A 25883-nucleotide genomic window follows, 5' to 3' on the forward strand; every position below is an offset into this window, starting at 1 on the left:
AGCGTTATGGAATTGGAAGGACGAACATGCTATTGTACTTTTGACTCTGTGATATTACTACATTTAGGGAAGAGCTCACATATTAAAAATATGGCGAATAGTCAAGTTTTGTCGGTCATCGTATCGAGTAGTTGACTTGATACAAGGTTATGGAATAAACTCCAATCAAACAAATGATAAGTACCGAGTAATAATCATCATAAATACACAAAATGATTTTCCGAGATGTAACAGTAGAATGGGCTTTTTGCAATTTACTATTATTAACACTGTTCTATAGTTGATAGTTGTAGTTCCCTTGATTACAATCTTAGTAATGTAGTATTAATGAAGGCTTTGACCCGAAGCGCTTTGGATACTTTCGATGGTGCGCAACTTATGGCCGCGCGACTTGAGAGAAAGTTAACTGTAGTCTGTGCTCGTTAGCGCGTTCACTCAGAACTCAGAGCAGACCCGTGTAGCGCTCCCTACTGCATAGTGTTGGAGCCAGTCGGAGCTCACTCGCCGGCCAGCCAGCGAGCGCGCGTGACCTGTGCGTGCGGACCGCGGAGTGCACACCATGTTTACATGCCGCACGATTCGGCAACATCATAACAGAAAGCGATAGTGTACCAGTTCTACTAAACTTGTGAACGGTGGACAAGTGACGTACGTCAATGCACAACACATCAAAGCTTTTAGTGAAAAAGTGCAACTACCAAACGCAACTATGACGTTCTCTGCAAACATGGAAAGCAAACCGCGAAACACTAAAGAGAGCTGGGAGTCAGAGGTGAGACATATGATTATGTTCTAACAATCGCGAGTTACGATGCGTGTGATTCGCTTCAATTGAAAGATGCAATGAATAGAAAAATTATAGAATGAAACATTAATCTCATTGTCTTCCCGCTTTTTATCATCGTTCCACATCACTTTCTCCTAACACAATGCATCCTTGTCTTAAACTTGATTGTTATTGTTTTTCAATTAAGACATGCATATTTATAAGGAGCTTTTGTCTATCGCATCGCTTTCTTGCTATTTCAAATAGGTATATATTAAAACAATGAATGCAATTAAATAAAAGATTGTTGTCTATTTATGTCTAATGTACAGATTATTACTAATATATTAGCTCGTAAATTTAAAACTATCTTTGTTCCGTCATTTTCTTACGAAATGTTTATTTCAATATCTTACAATTCAAAGAAAACAACATGAGATATAGAAAGATACTTTTACAACATATTTTTCTAAGATTTTAGATATTCCCATACATAATAAATGTAAAATAACTCACCAGAAATGAAAAGGACAGTTGATTAGTTGCAATTGGAACATGCTAAATGTAGAAAGTTTTTTCATTTTCTTAAACATAAAAATAACGGAAGTAATTTCTATATTCACAAACATGTTGTATGAATAACAAACATTTAAAGACGACGACAACTTTCACTATGTTCACAACAAGGACATGAACAGTTAGTTGTGTTCGACGGCAGGTGAATTAAGCTCGCACTTGACCTCCAAAATTACGACATTATATGTCACAGTATACTTCGATAGTCTTTATGTTTAAATAGTATAGGATTTTTTATTTTACTTGTAAACATCAAGTCTGTATCCTGTATTTATCTACGTGTTAATACCAATGTTTAGAAACTTAGAACTGTACGTTACCTAAATACTTTTAAATATGTAGTTCCATTTTATCGTCGAATATTTAGCCCACGTGAGTACACTCTTTAATAAATAAATTTAATATTAAGCCTTAACTAATTCGATTACACACGCAAAAATATTTGATACGGAAATATTTATAATAAGAAAACCGAATATAATCCATCGGATTTATAACCTGTCAAATTAGTCACGTCATGATTGTTTTTAAATATTTAACACCGCATTTTAGTCGTTATATTTTGAAGACTTCTATTCGAGAACACACATTATTTTTAACGTAGTACCAAGAACCTATGCAAAACTGTTACTTGGCGGTTAAATTATTTACCCCATCGTTTCGGACCGTTGCGGATACAGCCTTCAATATGTCATTATCACTTAATCTTATTGGAGCTTTTTATAAAGACCAGGCTTTGTGTTCATTTGCTATATAATAGTCGTGATCTGAGTTACATTCTTACGTACAAAAAATAATTTGTCCTCCTTCTACCGTGACAATTTGACAATTCAGCCTTGCACTGTGTCACGTTTAGCATTAAATAAGCTCAATAAAACAGGGAAGTGATATGCTGTGTAAACGAATAGCTTATCTTGAAATATACTTTATATAAAAGAACATATACATACAGACTAAAAATATTTATTTCTGCATTAAATAAATTGGACATTAAGAATGTATGATTGGGATATATAGGCAATACAAACTAATCTTTCGTTACTTCACAAGTTCCTAAGAGACAAATCATTTAGCTAGATATAGCATAATGTCGTGTCTACGTTCGTCCTTGTGATCGCCACTCACTCTCGTATAGCAAAAGAAAACTATGGACACAATTAATTAAATATTAATAGTGTCTGCGCTGCAACTAAACCTGTTTTGTTTTAAGCAGGAAGTTTTAGCACTGGCAAACAAGTAAAATATAAAATCATTAAATTAAAAAGTAATTTTAAGACAATTAACGATTAAAAATCATTATAAAACTTAATTCGGTTTTAAGAAAATATAATAATTGCTTTTATGTGTGTCATTATAATTAGTTTTTCGATTTTAACGCTTGCAAAAATATACACCAAAAGGTACATGGCGACTATTTACCTGTTAGACAGTAAAGATGACGCGTTTGTAATAACCGAATAGTTTTTTTTAACATGGTCGATATTGAAGATTTTAAATACGAACGGGTAATGTTATTTAGTTTTACGTTTCAGATTTTGTAAAGCTCAAGATCGCATTAATCATATTTGCATAGGTTTTAAGTGAGTCGAATTGAGAGGAAATACAAGCCCAGCTCAGTGAAGGTAAGCCAAAAAGGATATATTCTCAGACCTCAAGAGTACATTTACAGTCCTCAAGGATACTTACACATATCAGCACAAGTGTCCTATTTCCTTGTCTTAGATTAAAAGTCAGTAACCGTAACTTCAATTATAAAACTGCAGATTAATTTGTTACCGTGAATTTGTGAAACCATTATCTAAACACATGTACAATTTTAACGTCATCCTTCTTGTTTTTCTTAGAAAAAAAACGGAGATCATTATGTTATGTGTCTGGTGTCTGGCAGTATACCACCAAACGAGAAATCGATCGCAAAAAAAAAGCTTAGAAAAATCTAATTAAAAATTATGATCGGTACATTTAAGTTTTCTTAAGTGCTGTAAAGGTATTATTAATGTAATTCGTTGAATAACTATCTAAGATCATTAACATTTTGTTCTTGATCGAATAACGTTTAAGTGTTTAGTAAACGACATTCCTTTGCATTTTTATGTTGCATAGAAACGGTGCGCCCGCTACCAAGAAAAATCTGGTTCACTGGTGATCGAGACATTTTATGTAGTTTTATAGTTATTAGACATATTTAGTAAAATATGTAATTGCATTTTATTTATCTAATTTATTTAATCTACACACTTTTACAAAGAAGTCATACGACCTTATTTGTATAAAATTTTTGTCTTTTAATTATTAATATTATGTTAAGAATTATACATGTTTGCTAGACGGTTCTTTTTATTTTTTTAATTATCTGTATTTTATCTTGCGCGGTTATTGGCGCTTGCAAAAATATGCCAGGCCAGATACATAGGTACTCTTAACATGTTAAACACGATTTGCTAATTACAGGGCATACACCTGTCGTATTTAAATTTATTGAGTACCAAACAGTGATACGCAGGGCTGCCACCTCTTTGTCTTTGCATATTCAGGCTACGGACTGACATAAATGTCTTCGTATAGAGTAGATAAAAAAGTTGCTTTTTTATAGTAAAAGGTGGTAAACAAGCATGTGGCTACTTAATCTAGCTAAAATGGTGAAGTGTCTTCATAGACATCTGCAAGAAGTTAAAAGCAGCAGATTTGCTGCCTGCCTTTAGTGGACAATGGAGGGGGCGTATATAAATTAATGTCTATATGTTTTCGTCATCCTCTAAGGACGAAGAGACATCGCTTGTTTTCAGCGACAAGTTTTCGTGTCTTCGTTTACTGATAGTGGCAGCCCTAGCCATACGGTAGATCACTACACTAGTAAGAGTAAGTGTGTCAGTGGTCAGTCGCTAACGGCGCAGAGTGATCCGTGATCCGGGTCGCCTGCCAGCGCCGCTGACCACGATAAAGTGTTATGCTTCTTTTTACAAAAAAAAAAGCATCAGTATTCATTCATCCAAAAAGAAATGTTGTGTTTCAAACCTATCGAAGTAGATAGTAAGATCATTTTATACTCCAAATGCGGCAAGGGTTGGTAACAAAGGGTATATGAACATTTACACAATCGTCTAATTAAAACAATACTTCTAATAATCATAAAGAACGCCAAAAGACAATAAATACGTCAGTAAAGAATAATAAGAAAAGAATAATTGAATTATTATTTTATCTTTAAAACTAGCTGTCAGCCGCGACTCCTTCCGCGTGGTCATAAGTGGACTATGTTCTACATGTGTGCCAAATTTCATCAAAATCCGTTCAGACGTTCCGGAGATACCTTCAAACGAACATCCATCCATCCATTCAAACATTTGCATTTATAATATTAGTAAGATTATTCTAAACACAAAAGAAACTGCACCAAAGGTTTTATTTATCTATTCACTAGCGTACATGTTCTTTCTTATTAAACTCTCACCTCTGTTATCCACACTGAGAACTAACATGTATTGTGTACCGCCATACGTGACTTCTGTGATACTTTCTGAGACGGCAATTATCAACATATATGCACTCCAGTTCACATCTTTCTAACGTATAATCTTATTAAATATACTCTCGGAAAAGGCTTTATCTCTTCCTGCTGTGAAACTCTGAAAACCAAACATGTTGTTCTATGTTCTATTTTTGTGTCAAATTTAATCGAGATCTGTTTAGCGTTTCTGGAAATACCTTCAAACTTCCATCCGCATTTATAATATAAGTAATATTAAACAATCAATTTTGTAGCTTCTCTCAGGCTATAGGTCATAAGTCGTTGCTGTTAAAGCTATAGAAAAGCATATATTTTAATGATACTTTTTTATGATTTTAAATATCGTAAGTTTTTAAACAAATTATTAGAATTAGTTTCAACACCTTCGTCGTTACAAAACATTTGGGCAAGGTGAACAAATTTAAAAGTTCACGACCTTCTGAAATCGGATTTAGTCACGAGGTACATCTTCGCGAGAATTGTGTTTGTTTTATTGTTAAATCTCCACAGTCAAAACAGCTGTTTTACAAAACATAGCCGTCCTGTTCATTATTTGTTAAAGAAACAGAGATGGCAATAGCGTCCGTACACAAGTGTCAAGTCATTTGAAATTCACGATTATTATTTTAATATGGCCAGCGGTATAGCGTTATAAAATTTAACTTCGAACATTAATATTTATTGACCGAACTGTAGGCCAGTGGGTCTATACGAATAGCTTTGGTAATAGAGCTATGGCGAGGGATGAGGCTCGTGTTTCAAAACGCCAGTCGCGTTCCACTTGTATTAAATTACTCGGCATAGAAATTTAAACCGCTTAATTGACCAAAGCCTTGCGCAATAAATATAATGTCTCAATATCAAGAAATATGATAAATTGAAAGGACGATAATCTCATTGATTGTGGTTATTTGTTATGTTAACAATGAACTTGTCTGTTATCCACCTTCGGCCTAGACATGGTAAGTATGACAAAGACAAGCATGAAGTATACCGGAGTCTCATCAGGTAATTGGCGTTAAATTGGACATTCTAATTTTTAAATTATGACGAAAACAAAATATTTTTTATAAATTTAATAGAAAGCTCAATAATGACATCGAAAGTATCGTAATTATCGAAAGATAATTTGCATTGCAAAGTTTTAACTTTTGAGAATCGTTTACTTTTTTTTAAGTGTCCAAACGAACAAAAGTTGGCTGCATGTTCAACATATTTTATTATGATTACTTCTAAACATAGTAAAATAGTATGATATTATCTTAACACGAATACAATAGTTAAATTGATCCCGTGTAGGTTTGACCTTTTCGTAAATTCGACCTATACCAGCTAGTTTAGTTATGGGAGTGGTATTCGTGCCATGGGTTTGGTTCGGCTCCAAATCGTTGTCCTTTTGTAAACACGTGAAGGCAACTTAGTGTTTTAGCCACGCCGATACAAGCGGCAAAAATGACAAATACCACATAAATACCTTTCTGCGTTTATCGTTTCACACTCGTACAATACTATTATTAAGATAGCTAATAAATTAGTTAATAGTACCCCAACTGAAGTAATAATAATAAATAATAAAATCATTCATTTAAAGTACTTGATACGTTACGTGTCGTTTCTAACTTGCAAATATGAATTGTGTATCAGACAAACATACATGAAATTTCCAGGATAACACCAAGATATTGAGATTCTAGAAGAAAAATTAAAAATACCTTGCAAATCTATTACTTAAGGTGAAATATATATCACTATTATGATTCTGTTTCTCATGTTCTCATCTTTATCTGTTTGTATGAATTGTGGACAGTAAGTTCATTGCACCGGTCCGCACTCCGTACTCCGGTGTCCACAGACGGCACCATAACTGACGTAAGTGGCTGCTTGACAAAATTATATCAACTTTCACATCAAGACACGATTGCTTCCAGTTTTAATTGTCGCTTTCATTACCGGTAGTGCGTCTACATCGGCGACTTTTAATCGATGCCAATTAAAAGTAATGATATTAATTCAATTAAAAAAAATAATTATCACAAAAATAATAAAGAATGCGATCGAATTTAATTTGTTTTTTAAAGTTAAAAATAATTTTTAGAAAAATTACTTTTCTCAACAAAAATGCATAGACATAAAAATCATAATCCATATTCGTTACAAGTACAAAATATAATTTTACTATTTCAATTGTACACATTTATCAATTAATAAAAAAAATAAACTGTTGTTTATCCTTTCTATCGAAAAACAGAAACAGGTGCACTACATAAAGTAATACCTCAACTATTGGCACGTTCGCGGTCGAAAGTGAGGTTGTCCGCATTACCGGAATTTAGATGTTAATGGAGACCGACAAAAATACCTCGCGCCCGCCTAGCACCGCACGAACACCAGCAAAAACGTGGCTCGGATGTAGGTCGCCAATTGCGCACGCCCAACGAAAGCCTTCCACTTAGAGGACATAAAACATAGACATTTTAAGATGTACTTTTGGTTATTTAAAAAAAAACAGACTGGCAGATCAACTGTTAAAAATGTTTAAAAATAAAATTTGTTTAGTCATCTGTGTGAAAGTAGTAATATAATAAAATACTAAGTTTTACTTAAGAATCAACATGAATTTAATTATGCCACCAGGCCACAACCTCGTTCTCACATTATGCGCATAAAAATATGCAAAATTTCACTGATATAATATTTACAAGCAGCCCGTGTTTAATGTTACTTAAATACACAAAGTATACTCAAATATTCTTTTCCTTTATGTAACTGTACATATGCTGTTAAAGCTATGATCTAGGAAAATAGATATAGTCAATTTGTTCAGTTCCGGACGTTGTTTCGAAAGTATCACGGCATTTTGCAATAAAGCTCTATTTTACAAATACATAATATTGCAAAAGTTGGATGTTGCAAGCTCGCTGCGATCTGTGCAGCATTTGTAAAGTTTAACTTTGTGGCTTTGCATTACATACATAAACAGATCTCCAATCACGAACTTAATTATATTGCAATATGCATTTTACAAATTATAAATACCTTAAGAACTCTACTATAAAGAGCCATAAAGACAGTAGAAAACATTTAAACTATTTTTTTGTAGACGCGTTTAAACTATGATTCAGATTACTTTTTAAAGATTTAGGACAGAAGATCAGCATATAGTCGTCATATCGAAAACTTAAATTGTCATTACATACGATTAAATTTTTTAACTATGATACGGTTTCGATAGCTTCATTAAATACAAATTCACAGCAATAATCTAAGAGCATCTAAGCTCTCTCTAATTATCGCCGTCTTCTGAACCGTAGCTATATTTTCAAAGATTGACGATATGTCAGTAAAATACGTTGCAAACAGAATACGTAATACATGTGCAAGAGATGGGACATTAATCATTATAAACGTCGTTTTACATCAAGTTATCATCCAAATTATCTAACATCAGAATATGTTTTTTTATAAATAGCTAAAAATCTTTGCCCTACTTGGGTTAGTTACAACACTTTTAAAAACGTTGATAAAAGAAAACCTTTTTAAAGTTTTACTTTTTTCTTCATGTTTGTGTGTTTAATACATTATGAAACAGTAATTACATTATAATTATGTATGTACATATAACAATGGCAATATTAATGTAACAAGAGCAGTTGAAGTCAATTTATTCTCGCTGACCTCGTCTCGATAACCAATAAATAAGGCGCTAATTGTTTTGTTATCATTACCTTTCTTTTCAGCTTCTCATTTGACCTTCATAGAATATTCAGATGTTTATTTATTACTTATTCTTAAAGGTAATTAACTACGTATACTTAATTGTAATTGTTTTTACTTTCCCTCGTCTACAAATAAAACCCAGTTCGATCGCGAACATAGTATAAAGTAGATTGTAAAGCAAGATATAATTAGTATTTTATACCGAAAAAATATAGTAAAAATACAGCTTTCGTCAATTACATTAACCTAACAAAATATTTAATTCAGTACGGAAATGTGATTTTATTTTAACTAACAGCTTTTAGTTTCGTAAACTAAAGTACTACTGCTTCAACTATTGTGCTTTATTAGATTAACCGTGTATAGGTCAAACTAAACGCACTAACATTTACAAAGTGGCATTTTGTTCTATTACCTTGACTGTTTGCTAACTTTTATATGAGATTTGTTTTGTTTTTCAATTTCGAAACTTTAAAAACCTCAAGTAATCGCACCCACGCAGTGACATCTAGAGGATTTCACCTTATTGGTTACGAAAGGAATATTAATGTTAACACTGAATAATAATTTCTAAAATTAAACAAATAAAAAAATATACTAAAATTTTAGCAGACACACTGGTTTGTTTCTTGTTGTTTTACTAAAAAGAAAAATGTATGAATATTCGTATATCGAAAGTAGATAAAAAATAAAACGTTTATGTTTTTTTTTATTTTTTTAAGATAAAATATTTGAAAGTGATTTAAATTAAAATTACAACAGCACAAACAGAGGCTTGCGATTGCAATATTATGACGCACTTTATTTTTTCTGATCTTAGTTTTATAAGTGTCCTTGATTTCTTCTTAAGGAATTTCAATTGTACTATAACTACGATTTCCTAAACAGAATGTATCTTGACTTTACCTAACCATACAGGTAAGAAACGATTTCTTATTTTCTAAATTTCGATAACTTTGTTAATATTCGTGAAAATTTGCGTGCAACTTTTTTAAGTTGTCTAAATAATTGATTTATAAATCAACGGTTATAAAGAAACTACTTGGAACAATAAACTTCATACTTGTTTGTCAAAGATAATGACTAAATTAAGTCAATGATCAACACGAGTCAATCACTATCCAATTCCTATAGAAGGAAAAGCATAAATCACTAGATTCATTTCTTAATACATCACTTTCTACGTAAGCAGCACTTATAAAGATTTTCTTGCTAAATCAACTTGTAAAGAGGAAGTAATTAAATACAAATATGGCTTCTTATTAAATATTTGAAGAGAAACTAATGTACAGGAAAGCTATGTCACCGTCTATAATTCAACACAAGTTTATGGAAATATATAAAGGTAGAGAGAGTGTACCAGTTAAAGACTTGCATATAACATGTTACATAACGATACTTAAAAAACGGAAACGATTTTTTGTGTTATGGTAACATTTTTATAACCACATGACTAGTTAATTTATATTGATACTAGCTGTCGCCCGTGACTCCGTCCGCGTGTTTGTTTAAAAAGTAAAAATTTAGGAGTGGACTACTCTTAATATTTAAGGGGATGAAAATGAGATGTTGGCCGATAATCAGACCTACTTAATATGCTCACAAAATTTCTTGAGAATCGGTCAAGCTGTTTCGGAGGAGTATGGGAACGAAAAATGTGACACGAAAATTTTATATATAAGATTCGACTCGACGATCGAAAGTTACAGAGATTATTTTCTCAAGACTTAGTTTAGTAACTTACTTGTTAGACGAAATTAGTTCATAATTATCCGATAAAATAATAAAACAAACTCTATTTTGATACAGAGATATTTGTTACAAATCCATTTAGATTCCGACTTCACGTTTGCGAGAGTAAAATTGTACTTTAATATTGCAAAATAAGCAATTTAAAACGTCTAGCATTTGTATCAATAATTGAAAGATAAAATACAGCCCTATAGAGAACGACCTCGTGTATAGCTACATAATAGATAAAAAATTAACTAATTAACGATACGAGAGAACCAATATCTCGACCTTGCTTTAAATATATTTATAAATAATTAATTTTGTTGATTTAATGTCCTTGATATTTAGCTTTAAAAAGTTTTCCGGATCGTCGCCTTGATAATAAAATAAATATAAAAGTTATATAAAAAAATATCTTAGGTAAAGTCACATAGCAATGTATAAAAATAAATCAATAATATACTTCAAAAATGCAGAACACTTGATGAAGAAACTCATTCATAACATACTGCACGCGATCTTAATTAGTGTAATAATAGTGTTTTAAGTAAAAAAAATTACAAGCTGTTATGAAACATGATCAATCGCCGGCACATTTACAATTCATTGCTCTCTCTAACGTAATGATCACAATGAAAATATATTGGTAACACTTTGTAATCGGTTACGTCGTGCGCATTGCATCTTGAGAGTACATGAAGCGTGTCCTTACGATCCTCGCCTTTTGAATGTTGTTTTACTAAAATGGTAACACCCTTTATATGGATCGAAAGTGATTTGTAAGTAAAAAGAAGGTAATCTGAGTTAATTAGTGTATTGACAACCTCTGTAAACATCGTTAACATGAAATCTTTTAAAATTATATATTACTTATAAAAGTACTTACACTGCCGCTTCAGATGTATTTATGTGTAAAAATATATCTATACGATTAATAAAATTGGAGTGTCTGTAGGTAATATAAAAGAAAAACTTAATTTTTCTCAATTTACTTTGATTACAACGAAAATACGAATGTAAGTTGATAAGGCTATTCATTTTTAAACTTATCGCTGGCGATGTCTTAACCGGTAGGCAATACAGATCTATTTTGTCGTCTTTCTGACTTTATCATTACAAGTCATTTCATTTCCTAAGTAAATTTGTTTTTGTTGTGTTTAGTTGGGGTATGGATGGACGCGTAGCGGTCAGCGGCGGTGCCGCGGTCACAGGCCGCCGGAGTCGACGATGTCAGTGAGCAGTGACATCAGGTTTACGCGGCGCAAGCTGAGCCGACCGTGCCGCGGCTGCTGTGCGGCGCTCGCGGCCCTCCTCGTGCTACTGCTGCTGGCCGCCGTCGCTGTTTACCTCGGCCGTTGGTACCACTATTATAACACGTATTCTCATACTTATGTCACCAATGGATTGTGAACTATTAACTGTGTGTATACTGCAAGGAATATGATAAACTGTCACCAATTAGGTGATCCAGATTAAGTGCAGTTACATTTTAAAGGTTAAAATATGACGAAGTTCACTTTATGATTTAGTTGAAATACATGCACTCTTAAATAAACTAATTAATAAATACCTCAAAGCTTTTGTGGTATACGTCTATAAGTACATGATGTTAAAGTTTTTTTTTCTTAATTACTTTAAAAAATATTTATTGTATTCTAAATCATTGGCCGACATTTAAACTCGAATAATCTGTTAACAATAGCAATTAATCAAAAAACAATATCTATCACGACTATTAGCCGAATTATTAGGTGAAGATTTAATAGTGAGTCATCAGACTGGGTGCGAATTACCAAAGTCGCTGGGCAACCTTCCACAGACCGGTATAGCTTCGTTTGCGAATTCGTCCATAAATATAGCCACTTGAATATATTTCACAAGACCGGTGCTTGAATTTAGAACGAGGGAGGATATGTCTTGGCAATATCCCAACATGGCATTCAGATATTTGACTGATTTAAGTAAAGTTGTTTTTAAATAACGAGACACATCCTTTACAGCTAATTAGACTATGAGCTGGTCAGATATTTTAACAAGAGTTCAACAATATATTAAATTCTTTAATTTACAGCTAAACATATATTCTTAATTTAAAATATTTCTCATGTTATAAATAACGATAACAATCGATTCTTCACTACAAAAGACTTCGAATAATAATTTTTGTATCCCTTTAAGTTGTATTCGATGTTAATTTTCTCTCTCTTTAATTTTATTTAATAATCCATCTTAGTTATTCATCGTTTCGCAGATTTATTAGAAATCAAATTAAAGTTTTATCTACGGAATTTCTTCGTAAATAAACATGATGTCAGATGTGTAGTGTAGTGTAGGGCGACATTTGGCGCGGTGTTGTGGCCCGTCACCGCCAGAGGCCACTGCGGACCGGCCTTGCGTTCGCCGCAACAAGTGCTTCGATCCTAAACCGATAACCTCACTTATTTTACAAGCTTTTATTCATATTATTTATTGGGTACGGAAGAAAATAATTGTACATAAATCTCATAAAATGTTAGCAAGAGATAAATAGTTGCTTAATTTGGACAGATTCAGAGCAACTCTCCAATAAGCTTTAGTTGGGAAAGTGTGATAGCTCCTAATAACATATAAATTGTAGTTGATTTTTTTGTAGCTTAACATATTCGTATAAGTAAACTTAGTTATTTATTTAATACATTGTTTCTTTTTTACAGACATGTATCTGTTTGGTGATCCTCTAAATCGGCAAACGTTCCGCGGCTCTTTTGTGGTCACCTCGTGGGGAGAGACTGAAGATGAAGAGAATGATCTAGAAGTAAAGAACAGCACAAGAGAGTATGATTTACGGCAGGCGCTACACAACGCTTATAGTAACTCTGAGCTGAGGTCCTGTTTTGTTGGCGCTGAAATTTTAGCTCTAGACAGGTAAAGATTTTTTTAAATTTTGAAATCTAATCATAAAATGAATTAAATAAATAAAGTTGCATTTACTGTTAATAATATGAAATGTTAAAAAATAATATTCAACCTTGAGAACTTTAGTTTCCTCCATTCTCAAAAAATATAACAATCACTTTTGAAAATATAGAAAATGTTTTAAAACTCTAATCTTTTTTAAACTTTTATTTAATCATTTTTTGTCTTAATTAATGTTATTTGTCAATGCACCTACTTTTTAAATTTAAACAACAAAAACGTGTGAAAAATTCGTCACAGTTCCCAATAATTAGCATTACATGAACTCCACGTAACCACGATACGCACACAAGAAGCTTCCATGTCGACTATTACAAAATGTCGATCTACTTTTATAAAATAATGCAACAGAGACATGACATTTAAAGTACCAACGATATCTTAACCATCCATTAACTTTTACTTACCTTTATTAGACCCAGAAGTTTTTTAAACACGTTCATAAGTTGACTTAGTCTGTCTTTCTGATGGAGACTAAATTTTTAAAATGCTGTTAGCATACAACGACACTTATTAAACATGAAAGATTGCAGTGTTTCTTTAAAAAAAACAAGATTAACAAATAGAAAAGCTATAGGGCACATAAATAAACGGTACTGTATAGAAAACCGTGAGATTCTTAGTCTAATGTAATAACGAAATTAAATTTTATTACATACATTTTTACAAAATAATGTTCCTAAACAATTCTATCTTAATAACCATTAAGTAAGTGTTAAATTGTAGGCAATTAAAAAGTAGGTTGAACATTAAAAAACATTGAGTATATGTAATTTACAGAAATTATGCATATTGCGAGGTAGAACAGTGATTTTCATTTCACCGCAACGTATAAGTACCTATAAGCTTGTTGGAGAAAGTTCGCTTTCACGACAACTCACGAGATCGGCGATCAAGCGTGCAACAGGACAATAAAGAAAATAAAAGTTCGCTGTTATATTATAATGAATAGTAATTGATCTACAAATGTTATTTAAAGCATGACGCCATTTCACATCTCGTAGTGAACGATGTTACGAAATAAACGTGTTCGTGTCTCTGCACACACGACATGTCATGTTGTTCCTCAATTGATCCTCAAATCAAGTCACAGTTTCGATAAAGTATTATATAATTTGGAAGACAACTTCGTTAATAGTAGTGTAATACATATATGCAGATTGTAATTAAAATTGTATCATACAATGTTTGTTATCTGGAGATCACTAAAGGTTAAGAAATTCTCAGTAAAAATTGGATTGGGGATGTGTAAAGGTAAAACGAAGTTAATTTGTAAATTGACTTTTGTTGAAATTGGCAATTGTCAACCAGGTCGTAATTTTGAAGTTGGTGAGTTTTTGTCGTGAAATTTACTAAAATGCCAATTAAAATATAAGATATCCGTTTCATATTGGGCAAATAGGATTGAGCCCTTAAAAGAAAGGGCGAAATAACCTTGTTTATACATCGAGTGCGTGAATAGCATAGAAAGTACAAAGCTTAGAAATTCGATCACGCACGAACTTTCCCGTGTCAATCGAACGCAGTACAATGCATCACGCGACAAAAGTTCACCCACCACACTGTCACCTCCGGCTGGAAATAGGCGACACTATTGCCCATATGAAAGTAAACCGCCATTAAATTCAATCAGATAATTCTGTACCAAATTAACATTCTATTAAGTTAACAATAGACGTATATGTATCGCTATCGTACAACGAATATGTACGTCAATCGAAATCTTAAAAAGCTAGTATAAGTCAAACAGCGAAAGCTTTTTTAGAAAAGCGTGTTTGCTTTTGTCAAGTAAGTAACGTAACACCAAATTTAATTTAACATCGTTTCCATGTAGTGCTGACGAAGGCGAGCGAGTGCATTTCGAGGTGTCGTTCGAACCGATCTTCACTGCGGTGAGCACGCCAGACGTCACAGACGTGATGGATCGCCAGCTCCGGTCACCCACCGGTTACTTTAGCACTATTACTGCTCTACCTGACACCTTACATATTGAGGTAACGATAAAACTCCTTGCTTCAAACATAAAGGATTATATTGTCTGTATTTCAAACCATAGTTTACATAAATCGTAGTACTATTTATTCTTAATCTTCTTTTAGGAAAGCTCAGTAATATCTTCGCAAGCGTTGACGGAATCGGACAGCTTAGAAGAGGAGGCGACGACAACTGAGATGATATCATTCGAGCTGGTGGAGGAAGTGCGGGAGTGTGCGCCGCTCACATTGCCGCTGTGCTCGCACCTACCCTACAACATCACCACGTATCCCAACCTTGTCGCACATCCATCTAATGAAGCGCTAATGCGCGACTTGGTCGCTTTTAGAGAACTCTTAGATGCTGAATGCTCACATTTAGCACAGGTAAGTCTACCTTTTTAAACACTTCAGATTATTAAATAGATGTGGAATTATTGTAGAGAGATTAAAAAATGACGAATAAATGATTGACACTGGTCTAACTTGTGTACAGGACTTCGTGTGCCAGATGCTACAACCGCAGTGCTCTGACGGACGTCTGGTGCGACCGTGCCGGGCCTACTGCCGCGCCTTCCATGCCGGCTGCGGTGCGCGCTTGCCCGAAAGACTGCGCGCGCACTTCGATTGCGCACGATTCCCAGATTATTTCGGACCCGGCTCCTGTGCACCTGAACCCGGTGAGCGTGCTACAATACATCCTAATCTAATTCGAACGTAATTAAGTTGACTTTTTTACTGAAATTATTTTTTAATCTAGACTGCAATGGTGGCCTACGGCGGCTAGCGCTGTCGCGGCGGGCGTGTGACGGTGTGCCGGATTGCGCGGACGCGGCGGAGGAGCGCGGGTGCGCGCACTGCACAGCGGCCGGACAGAGAGCGCTGCGGTGCGCGCTGCACCCGCGCTGTCTGCCGCAACAACAACGCTGTGATGGAATCCCACAATGTCCTGATGCCAGCGACGAGGCGGGATGCTGTAAGATCAACTTTATATGCCTTGTAAAAAATTAACATCTAGAAATTACTAATTTAAAGATTTAATTCTATTTTGTGTTCTAGTTCGTTTAACTTTTTATGTTCTAGTTGTAACCTGTATTATGAGAACACGCAAAGATTTACCATTCGTATGAGCTATTTTCATAATGTATAAATATTTTAGAGATAATAATTAATGCTTGGCACTATGCATAGCAAACAACTATTAAAATGAATAGTAGGCCGGGCTAACTGCTCGTTTGAACCTGTGGCAAGGTCTTCTTGATCATGCGGGTAGCGACTAGCGACATTCTCTACTATTGTATACTAATTTTAATATAATGTTGAAAGATTATAATAGTAAACTATAAGTAGATAAATTTGTCTGTTGTTCAAATTATTGAGATAGGGTTTCACAAGCTAACTCGGTATTATAATATTATATGAATAATATTTCCAATTCCAGTATGGGTGAGTCGCTCGTTGGCGTCGTGGAAGCGCGAGGCGAGCGAGAGCACGCTGGGCGCGCGTCGCAGCCGCGGCGGTTACGCGGTGTGGGCGGAGCGCGGCCACAGCGGCAAGATCTGTGCCGCACCCTACGAGGACGACAAGAAGGCCCTCATGAACGTCGCCAACTCACTCTGCAAGGTCTTGACCTTTAGGTACATATAAGAATGATATTCAATTTTAACTTGCCTTTATGCATTTTTTTTAGCAAAGCCGTATTTATTGTATTTTATATTTAAGATCGGCGATATCAGCGGATGCGGTACCCGACGCAGAAGTGGAGGGGGAATATAAGACTGATGAGAATAAAGAGCAGCCCGAGTACGTTGAAGTTGTTGACCCCTCCGCCGCTGAAATATCATTCGTCAAAAGCGAATGTCCAGAACGGCGAGTTTTAAAAGTCGTTTGTGATCAATTAGGTGAGTAGTAGATTATTAGAAACGCAATTTACGCTGCAAAAGGTAGGTTTGTACGCGTATACGATAGATCGTGAGTAATATTTAATTGGTTTGTGCAGAGTGCGGACTGGCGTCAGCGCGAGGGCGCGAGGCAGAATCGGGCGCGGCGGGACTGCCGCGGGCCGCGCGTCCCGGCGACTGGCCGTGGCACGCGGCGCTGTTGCGCGCTAACGTCCACGTCTGCGACGGTGCGCTGCTGCACCCCAACTGGCTCGTCACCACCGCCTCATGTTTCCAAGTAACTAACATATTATGCAAAAAAAGCTTTCGAATGCTTTTTTGGATTGCATTAAACTAAAAAAACCGCAACACCTAGCTCTCTTAATGCCTAGTTATATGAATGATATTTTTACAGGGTCAACCGAAAGCAGAATGGACGGCGAGATTCGGAACAGTTCGTATCCAAAGCACGTCACCATGGCAACAGGAGCGGCGTATAGTTGGCTTGGTGAGATCGCCCGTTGAAGGCAGCATGCTGGCGCTGGTGCGTTTGGAGGAACCAGTTGAAATGACGGACTTTGTGCGACCTACTTGCCTGACAGAGGGAGGAATGAACAACCAGAGTACATGCAACTCACTCGGCTGGACAAGGAACAGAGATCAGCTGCAGAGGATCCACGTAGTTGCTACGGCGATGCAGAGCTGCGAGAACGTCAGTATCGCAACCACCAATGGTATCTGTGCTGAGCCACTCTATGATAAAGACGATTGTGATGTAAGTTTATTTAAGTGAATTAATACCTTTTAATTTTCAAATAAAATATGGACCCAATTTAAACTCCACTCCCGTAGATATCTAAACATATTTATATATCACTTTCAAGTTTAAAAAGATGATTTTTTTACTTGTACAATTTTCAAATAATCTTTTAAATATTTTAGGAAGAAGAATATGCAGGAAGTTCAATGATGTGCTTCGATGAAAACTCAAAGAGATGGAGTTTAGCTGGTGTCAGCGGATGGAGAATAGCTTGCAGTAAAATTGGATTGGGTCGACCGAGGATCTACGATTCAGTTTCATCTCATGTGGATTGGATTCAGAAAACAATATCCAATTCAGCAAGATGACCTTTTTACAATAAATAGACTTACAAAGACTGCCTTCTGTGTCTTCTTATATAGGACTAGTGTTATGTTATGTGTTAATATAATTGTTATATGTAGTTTAGAATTCTCAATTTTCATATTCTTTCACTTTCTAAAATGAAATTAAGTGTAAAAAATAACCAAAACGAAAATACTCAATGGACTATCGAAAAGCCATTTTTACCGTACCATTTCTTTATTCTTGGCCTAATGTGACTGTATTTATAATGTAATTAGATTAAAAAATAATTTATTACTGAAAATATTGTACAATGTAATTAGTGTTCATTTATTGTAAATATGTTAAGTAATTAAAGTATGTACCAAATTAAACTGTTTAAAATTTGTCATATTTGTTTTACTGATACTAACTACTACTTTACTATCATTTAATAAAATTTGCAAATATTTAAAATTATCTATCTCAAGAGTTTACAATTTTCAATCTCAGCTATTGCTTCAATTAGATTTTAGAACTCCGGATAATTTTATATCTGTGTAGGTAATAAAACAATAAAAAAATTAAATAATCTATATTTAAACTACAAACAATAACATCATTCACTTAAGAATACCTTCATCTTTAAGTTCACTTCTAATCTTCACTTGCAGATTTTCAGGTAGATGTTCAATCTCATTGTTTATGTACTTATTCAAATCAACCAAAGGTTTATAATGCTGGTGAACAAGCTGAGATCCTGCAAGCATTGATAATGTAGCCGCAATTGAAAATGTTATATATTGACCCCAAGTAACTCCTGCTGGCATCTTAAACTGCCGTGTACTTCTTTATTTTATCTTCAATAATATCTTTTGCTTGACGACGCTTAAAAGTTGTATAAAAGTTAACTTCACCAACTTTCCAATTGATCATAGAAAATTCTAATGCTGCACCGAGGATAAAAAACATAGGCAAGAACCTATACATTCCAAAAGTCTTTTTTCCAGGCCATTTGTTTACTAACCTCTGAATCCAACCAATTCTCATTTCTTCCTTATGTAATAGGTTAGGACATGAGCTAAAGTCAAATTTACAAATTTACCAACTTTGTAAAATTCGTTTGTGTAACATTTTGTGACAATACAATTAAGGGAGACTTTACAGCGTAAAGTAAAAGAAATTAATTATAGAGAAATAAATGTGCAAATTCCTTATTATTCTCCTTAGATTACTTGACAATTCAGTTTGACGTGACACTGATTGATTTGAGTGTAGTATATATAAGTTAGGTTGACAATGACATCTGCTTCAAATCCAAAATATGAGACTTTATAATCTTTTATTCTGGATTTTAAGTCTTTTTAAAAAAAACTAAAAACCAGAAAAAGAAAAAATGTATCTCTTTGTGATCTCAATATATGAAACTTCATTAGTATTAACATGAAAATTTAGTTTTAAATTTTACTTACATTTCTTTCCGAACTTTGTTCTTTAGAAGTATAAGAACGTGTCAATGTCAAATTGATACATTTGACATTTGTCATAAGCAAATTGATAACTGATATCAGTATCGGATATTACCAATATAAAATTTGAAAAGTTTTTGAGTTTATTTTGAGTTAAAAGTTCATAATTCTAGGGAGGTTTGAATTACACATAATTGTTGATAACTGAGGTCGAAGCCGAACCTTATAAATAAGTTATGACTTTAATGGATTGTAAACAAAAGGGCCTTTTTGGGCGGGAATATTTTGAAACAACAGCACCCATAAAAATAACGGAGGGAAGGCAAATTGCATTGCATCAAACAGGTTGGGGTATATTGTCCGATTACTATTTAGAATCGGTTAAAATAAATTGCCAAAAAAATGGAATATTTCTGTCATCTGCTACACTGAACGTCGGCGACAGAACAGGACAAACTACTTGTGTTGTAAAAGGGCCAATTGTTGGTTTGTTGTTCGATTTATCTTCGAGTGAATGGTCAAATATTGAAAAGCTATGTGGTGAACGCGATCAACTTTTTTATAGATATTTTCCTAAAGGTTTATGTAAGACTTACAGCTGTGAACAAAAAATGTTTTATCATTTCTGTCTTAGTAATCAAACTCAAAAATTACTTGTTGCCGTTTTTCGAAGATGTGTAAACTTAAGGAATAAAGATCAAAACGATGCTCTCCTGTATGTATTGGATCTTAGACAATGTGATAATTTTATTTTGGACTTATATTTAAATCATTTAAGAGAGAAAATATTTTAGAGACACTATTATATACAGTATTTAATTACCATTTACACTTTACAATTACTAATAATGTGATTATTTAAACAGTGAGGTAGATTCCCTTAAAAAGACTGACACTGAAAAATTATGGTAAAATCAAGTTTATTAATTTTGCAAGAAATCTTACGAAAGGAGGCTGAAGCAAATGTGATAATTGCAATTTATGTGTATTACAAACATTTTGTACATTGTATTAGACAACTGCATGATCATGAAGAATGAAAACTGATGAAATTGAAGTTTACATACTTTTGTATTACTTGGAAGAATGATAAACAAAGGCCAAAGATATAAAAGATTTGCACGGATGAAACAACTCGTTCCATTTGCAAGAAATGTTTGAAAGCTTTACAATGTAAAATTCTATAACAAAGTTATGAGTAATATCTGCATTATCAATCATTAAAGAATTTACATTTATATTGATACCTGACATATGGTTACTTTGTCCAATTAATATTCTCGCCATAAATCATATCCATTTTATAAAATATTAAAAGCTTGTACATCATTGAGAAAATTAAAAACCGCACTATTTTCTTGATTGTCTTTTCTTTAATAAGGTATTTACACCTATAAGTAAATTACAATTATCAAAACACAAGCAAATTAAATTATAAATTACTAGCTGTCGCCCGCGTCTCCATCCGCGAGGAATTAAAAAAAAACATTATTTGTAGCCTATGTGTTCTTCAAGACTATATTCTATATGTATGCCCAATTTCATTGAGATCTATTCAGCCGGTCTGGACATACCATTAAACATCCATCCATTCATCTAAACATTAGCATTTATAATATTAGTAAGAAGTAAGATATTTATTATTAATATAAAATATATTTTTTCCAGAATAAATGGTAACTACATAAATGGAATAAAATATAGATTTTATTTCAATTTGTAGATATAATAGATATGAAAGATTAAGTGAGAGGCATTTGTAATCTGTAACGATTTTAAAATAAACATTGTACTATGGAGGTTACCTTTTTTCTAAATTAACTTAAAGATAGGTTTATTTTTACCTAAAATATTTGCACATTTAGACTAATTATCCAAGACAGTGTTATCTATTTGAAAGTATGATTATCTGCTGTTTGCTTTGTCAAGTGGCCTATTCGCCCTTAACCTAGTTTATTGGAGGAAACATTATTTTGTCAGTGTATGTAGAATACATAAGTAATATAATAGAAAAAACTGAGCTGATACTGTTCCTGAATGTGAAAATAAACTCTAAATTTAAAAAGTTTGCAAATTGAGTTGCCAGAATTTCAAATAGGAATTCTATACTTCTTTATTTATATTTGATCTCGAATAAAGACATACAACTACCGGCCACTTTAACCGCTATGTAATAGGTAAGTAACAACATTCGTTACGTTCACATACAATTTATTGTGCATTATCTGAAACTTAAGAAATATATAACAGAATTACAATTAACATTACAGTAGTAATGCAGTTAAATGTTAGATAATTATTTGCAATTGAATTCAAATCTTTTTAGTTCTATAATAAACTATGACAGCATTAGAAAGTTATCACAAATGCAAGGCAATTGGTCCTTCGTTACAGGAACGAGCGCAGAGCGTGGGCCACGACCCGCGTCTGGGTGGAAGCTTAAAATCCCTAGTGGGCGTTGACATCTAGTGGGTACTACGGTTTTTTGCCAACGGAAGGCAACAGCGATATTTAAATATATTTCGTAGGCGAAGGCTGCGCCGCGGCAGCGGTGTGCCGTCAGTCAGTGAGCTTCGTGCGGGCGCGTAGAGTGGACGTGAGCGCCAGTGAGTGCGAGCGAACATCCCAAGTGTAGCTGCAGCGATCGAGATACGAACACCGACAATCATGGATGTTGCGGGTCAGTGGCGGCGGGAGTGGGCTGGAACGGCCGAATATGGAAAGGTAAGGTCGCACCTTGTTGATTGGACACCCCTTTCGCGACAGTTTGGAAACTAAAGCGAATTAACAATGCCAACCACAAATCTATAATTTAGGAGCGATTGTTATGTGTGATTTATCGTTTTGTATAATTAAGATATTGTTTCTAAAATGTCAAGCGTAGGCTTAAGTGCTGTCAAGACTGGATTTAGAGTGTCTGTTGTTTTATTATCTCTCGGAACAGATTTATAACTGTGCAAGTGACATGAAATACGGCATTTTAGATTTACAAGCGGCCACTGCCAAAAGTATACAGCGGTCGTTTCCTTATACGGTTTAAAAAAACTCAGAGCCGAGCTATTGCCGGCCGAGACCCGTAACTTTTATACTTGGTATAATCTAAAGTGAATCATTCGCAACCACGTCTTAAAGTTCAATGCTGGAGGCAACTTTTTTCCTAACCCGTCCGAACCAGTTTTCAGTGTTATTGCTCTTTTTATTTAAATAATAAAAAACATAAAACAAGCAATGATTAGACATCTGCAGACTGTAAGTAGTTATCGCGCTCATTTTTATTTAATTTTATAGTTTGCTGAATTCATTGTTTTGGCAGAAAGGTCGTGGCACAGGCATCTGACCCTCTTTTTACAACATAATTCAACATTCTTGTGTACAAAAGTAAGTTAAGGTCATTTTCATCAAAATTAATGATAAAATTATTTCCTTTGTAAAGAGGAAACTAAAACAAATGTTCGCGGATGCTTTTGGATTGTAAAAAACTCATGTTAATTGATAAATGTAGGAAATTATTTTTGGAATAGGAGGAAAGAATATTATTGAGGATTCCTTGATCCCAGATGGATGTTAAAACAGGGTTATAGCACCTAGCGCTTATCACTCGGAATGTTATTAATTGCACGGAAATCAAACTACTAAACTACACACGAGGTTTATTGAAACTACAATAGGGTGTAGTCAAGCGGATGAAATTAAATAGATTCAGGAGAGATTTCATATTTTTCAGTTTCAACCTTTTTATCGTAGAAATGTTTACAGCAAGCATCATAATCATCGTCAAATCGCATTTGCACCATCTAACGGTATATCCCAAAGGCACTAATCATAATTCATAACAGTAAATGTTAGTGTATTTTACTTTGAAATATAAATATACCTACATAATGTAGAGATCAGAGTAGAGAAATGTTTAAAACATTTACATATAGATTAACAGTTGTATAATATGTGCTCTGCTCTACTTATTGTACAATAATTACTAATCTTAATGTAAATTTAATACAAAAGATTAATATTAATTAAACATTTTAAGCTTTCGTTCACGAGGTTTAATACATTAAAATAGAGCAATTGATAATGCAATGCTACTATTATTTGAACCACCTACACCGAGGCAGAACAATATTATTTTGACAGTAAATGAGCGTTCAAATAATAGTAGTACTGTCTACTGCTCTGCCGTACTGTTCTGCCCTTGTGTAAAACAGGTATTATAGTCGTGCGAGACAATGGTGATTACTGCGCTGACAATCGATTATCGAATAGTGAAAGTGGCTTTGCACGTGAGGAAGCTACGGTCTCTTTGCAACATCGACTAACGAGCTATTCATTATGTGCTAATTTATAGGAAACGGAAACAAATCATTCATATTTTTTGTCAACAAGAATGTAGAGTGAATAAACAGGAAAGTAAATAAAACGAAAGAAAGCAATGAAGATACGATAACGATTTTAATGTTTTTAAAATTGAACTGTTCTATATATTTTCTACGAAACAAGTTTTTTAGACATGAGTTCCTCATAGTTAAATATAACACAACTAATTATATTATATAAAATCAATCAACATAAACATACACATTATGTCTAAGATGCATAAAGAACAACGTTCGTCTCATTATGTTTAAGTTATAGTCAAGTTACATCAATCCGTGTTGCGTTTATGTCTTTTGTTCTATTGACACTAATATTCTTATAATGCTACAAAATTATTTTTATTGCCCATTACGAAAGAACATATAGCATTAGTATGGAAATATAGGTTTACAGCAAAAACGACATGCGATATCTTTAGAAATTATATCGTTTGATGGTTATTACATTTTATTCTTCGGTTTATAAAAACGATTGTTGATTTATATTACTAATACATGAAAAAAAAATCGTATATAAAATGTATATAACTTATTGCTTATGAGGTATTATATAAGCTTTCGTATCTCAGTTGAATGCGATCAATTAAAATGTAAAATATCTGGGTGACATAATGATTATTAAAGTGACTGCGATTTAAGTCGGTTTATTTCTAATATAATCATGTAGGAGTTCGCAAAATGCACTGCCAAATGCAATATTTTCTAACATGTTTTATATATTTTTAAGTCCTTGTCAATATACACTGTTTATTTTTAAAATTAACGATTACGCATTGTGTTTGTTCTGTCGATGCTCGTGGTTCGAAGACCGCCGGAAATCCTGCGATGAGGTCGCGACGAGGCTGCGCCAGCCGCTACTATTGTAAATTACATCCAGCCATTATTTAATTTATCCATCAACCAGAACGAAAATTATATTTTTTTTATTTTACACGATTGACTAAGGAGGGTAATGTGAAAACTTGTATACGAGCTACAAGTTTTCACATTAAAGCATTCGGTTTGTATCTATGTAAGTTTAGCTTAGTCACCTGGGGCTTTATCATGAATATTTGCGATATGCGTTTTCGTAACGATATCGACAAAGTATGTAAAAAATTTTATGAGATTTGTCCTTGTACTTTAACACCCGCTAGGTGCGTTATATCATACAAATCTGATAAAAAATTATGTCGATAACGTTACTAATATTTTCTCGGAAATACGGTCAGTCGGGTTTATTTTTTAATTAAGAATAATTTAATATATTACGTTTAGTAAGAGATTGCGATGATTCACATGGGTATTAACAAGTAATATTCAAAATCATTAGCATAATTAATCGTCATCGTTTCTAAGCATACGTGTTTAGTATAGTTTGTTGATCTGATGATTTGTATGTGGCCCGTGTTTTCCCACAGACACGTCATATAGTATTGGTGTTGTATCGTAATTGTCGATGGTGCAAGAGTCGTTGACCGAACATAATCGCATCGCTCTTTTTATACTCCTTTTTAAATCTTTATCAGAGCGAAGACTGACAGGTTAATTTGCGATGTTAAATTAACACCTAATTGTAACATAATAACCGTTATGTTACATTAGCGGTTGGCATCAAGCGCGGGCCGTGGTCACCGGTCGATCTAGTCTAGCCGCTGACGTCAGATTATCCTTCAAATACTTGACCTTAATCTAATAACAGCCACAGTATTATAACAATGGACATATTGTCTAATAATAGTGTTGCCGACAGATACGGAACTTTTTACACTTTTTTATTCTTAATTGTTATTTTTGAATTTAGAACTGTATGTTTTTTCTTCCTTTTTCTTTATTTTTAAAACCAGCAGTTGTTGTAAATATATTCTT

At 33.8% G+C, this 25883-nt stretch overlaps 2 protein-coding genes across 2 annotated transcripts in view; both read left to right on the top strand.

The window, feature by feature from the left end:
- The first annotated feature begins 453 nt into the window (after positions 1 to 453).
- Positions 454 to 18590, top strand: LOC106128564 (atrial natriuretic peptide-converting enzyme). The gene is made up of 12 exons (XM_013327011.1): positions 454 to 772; positions 11463 to 11655; positions 12995 to 13205; positions 15091 to 15250; positions 15356 to 15616; positions 15726 to 15909; positions 15990 to 16205; positions 16671 to 16866; positions 16952 to 17130; positions 17229 to 17407; positions 17525 to 17884; positions 18052 to 18590. Exons 1-12 carry the CDS (start codon positions 710 to 712, stop codon positions 18235 to 18237), a joined length of 2388 nt encoding a protein of 795 aa, XP_013182465.1. The 5' UTR covers positions 454 to 709; the 3' UTR covers positions 18238 to 18590.
- Positions 18591 to 22144: 3554 nt separating this feature from the next.
- LOC106128407 (uncharacterized) overlaps positions 22145 to 25883 on the top strand; it is a 10135-nt gene continuing 6396 nt past the window's right edge. Inside the window, exon 1 of the mRNA XM_013326775.1 lies at positions 22145 to 22386. Coding sequence (XP_013182229.1) covers positions 22330 to 22386 — 57 coding nt within the window. The 5' untranslated portion in view covers positions 22145 to 22329. The remainder of the gene's footprint in view (positions 22387 to 25883) is intronic.

Source organism: Papilio xuthus, unplaced genomic scaffold (genome assembly GCF_000836235.2).
Source record: "Papilio xuthus unplaced genomic scaffold, Pxut_1.1 DF828780.1, whole genome shotgun sequence".
Classification (NCBI taxonomy): Eukaryota; Metazoa; Arthropoda; class Insecta; order Lepidoptera; family Papilionidae; genus Papilio; species Papilio xuthus.

Bases quoted from the DNA above. Each gene is read 5' to 3' on its own strand.
- LOC106128564 (XM_013327011.1), top strand. From the start codon at position 710: ATGACGTTCTCTGCAAACATGGAAAGCAAACCGCGAAACACTAAAGAG. The intron at 773-11,462 runs GTGAGACATATG...TGTTGTGTTTAG, and splicing joins AAGAGAGCTGGGAGTCAGAG to TTGGGGTATGGATGGACGCG. The intron at 16,206-16,670 runs GTAAGATCAACT...TTCCAATTCCAG, and splicing joins CAGCGACGAGGCGGGATGCT to TATGGGTGAGTCGCTCGTTG.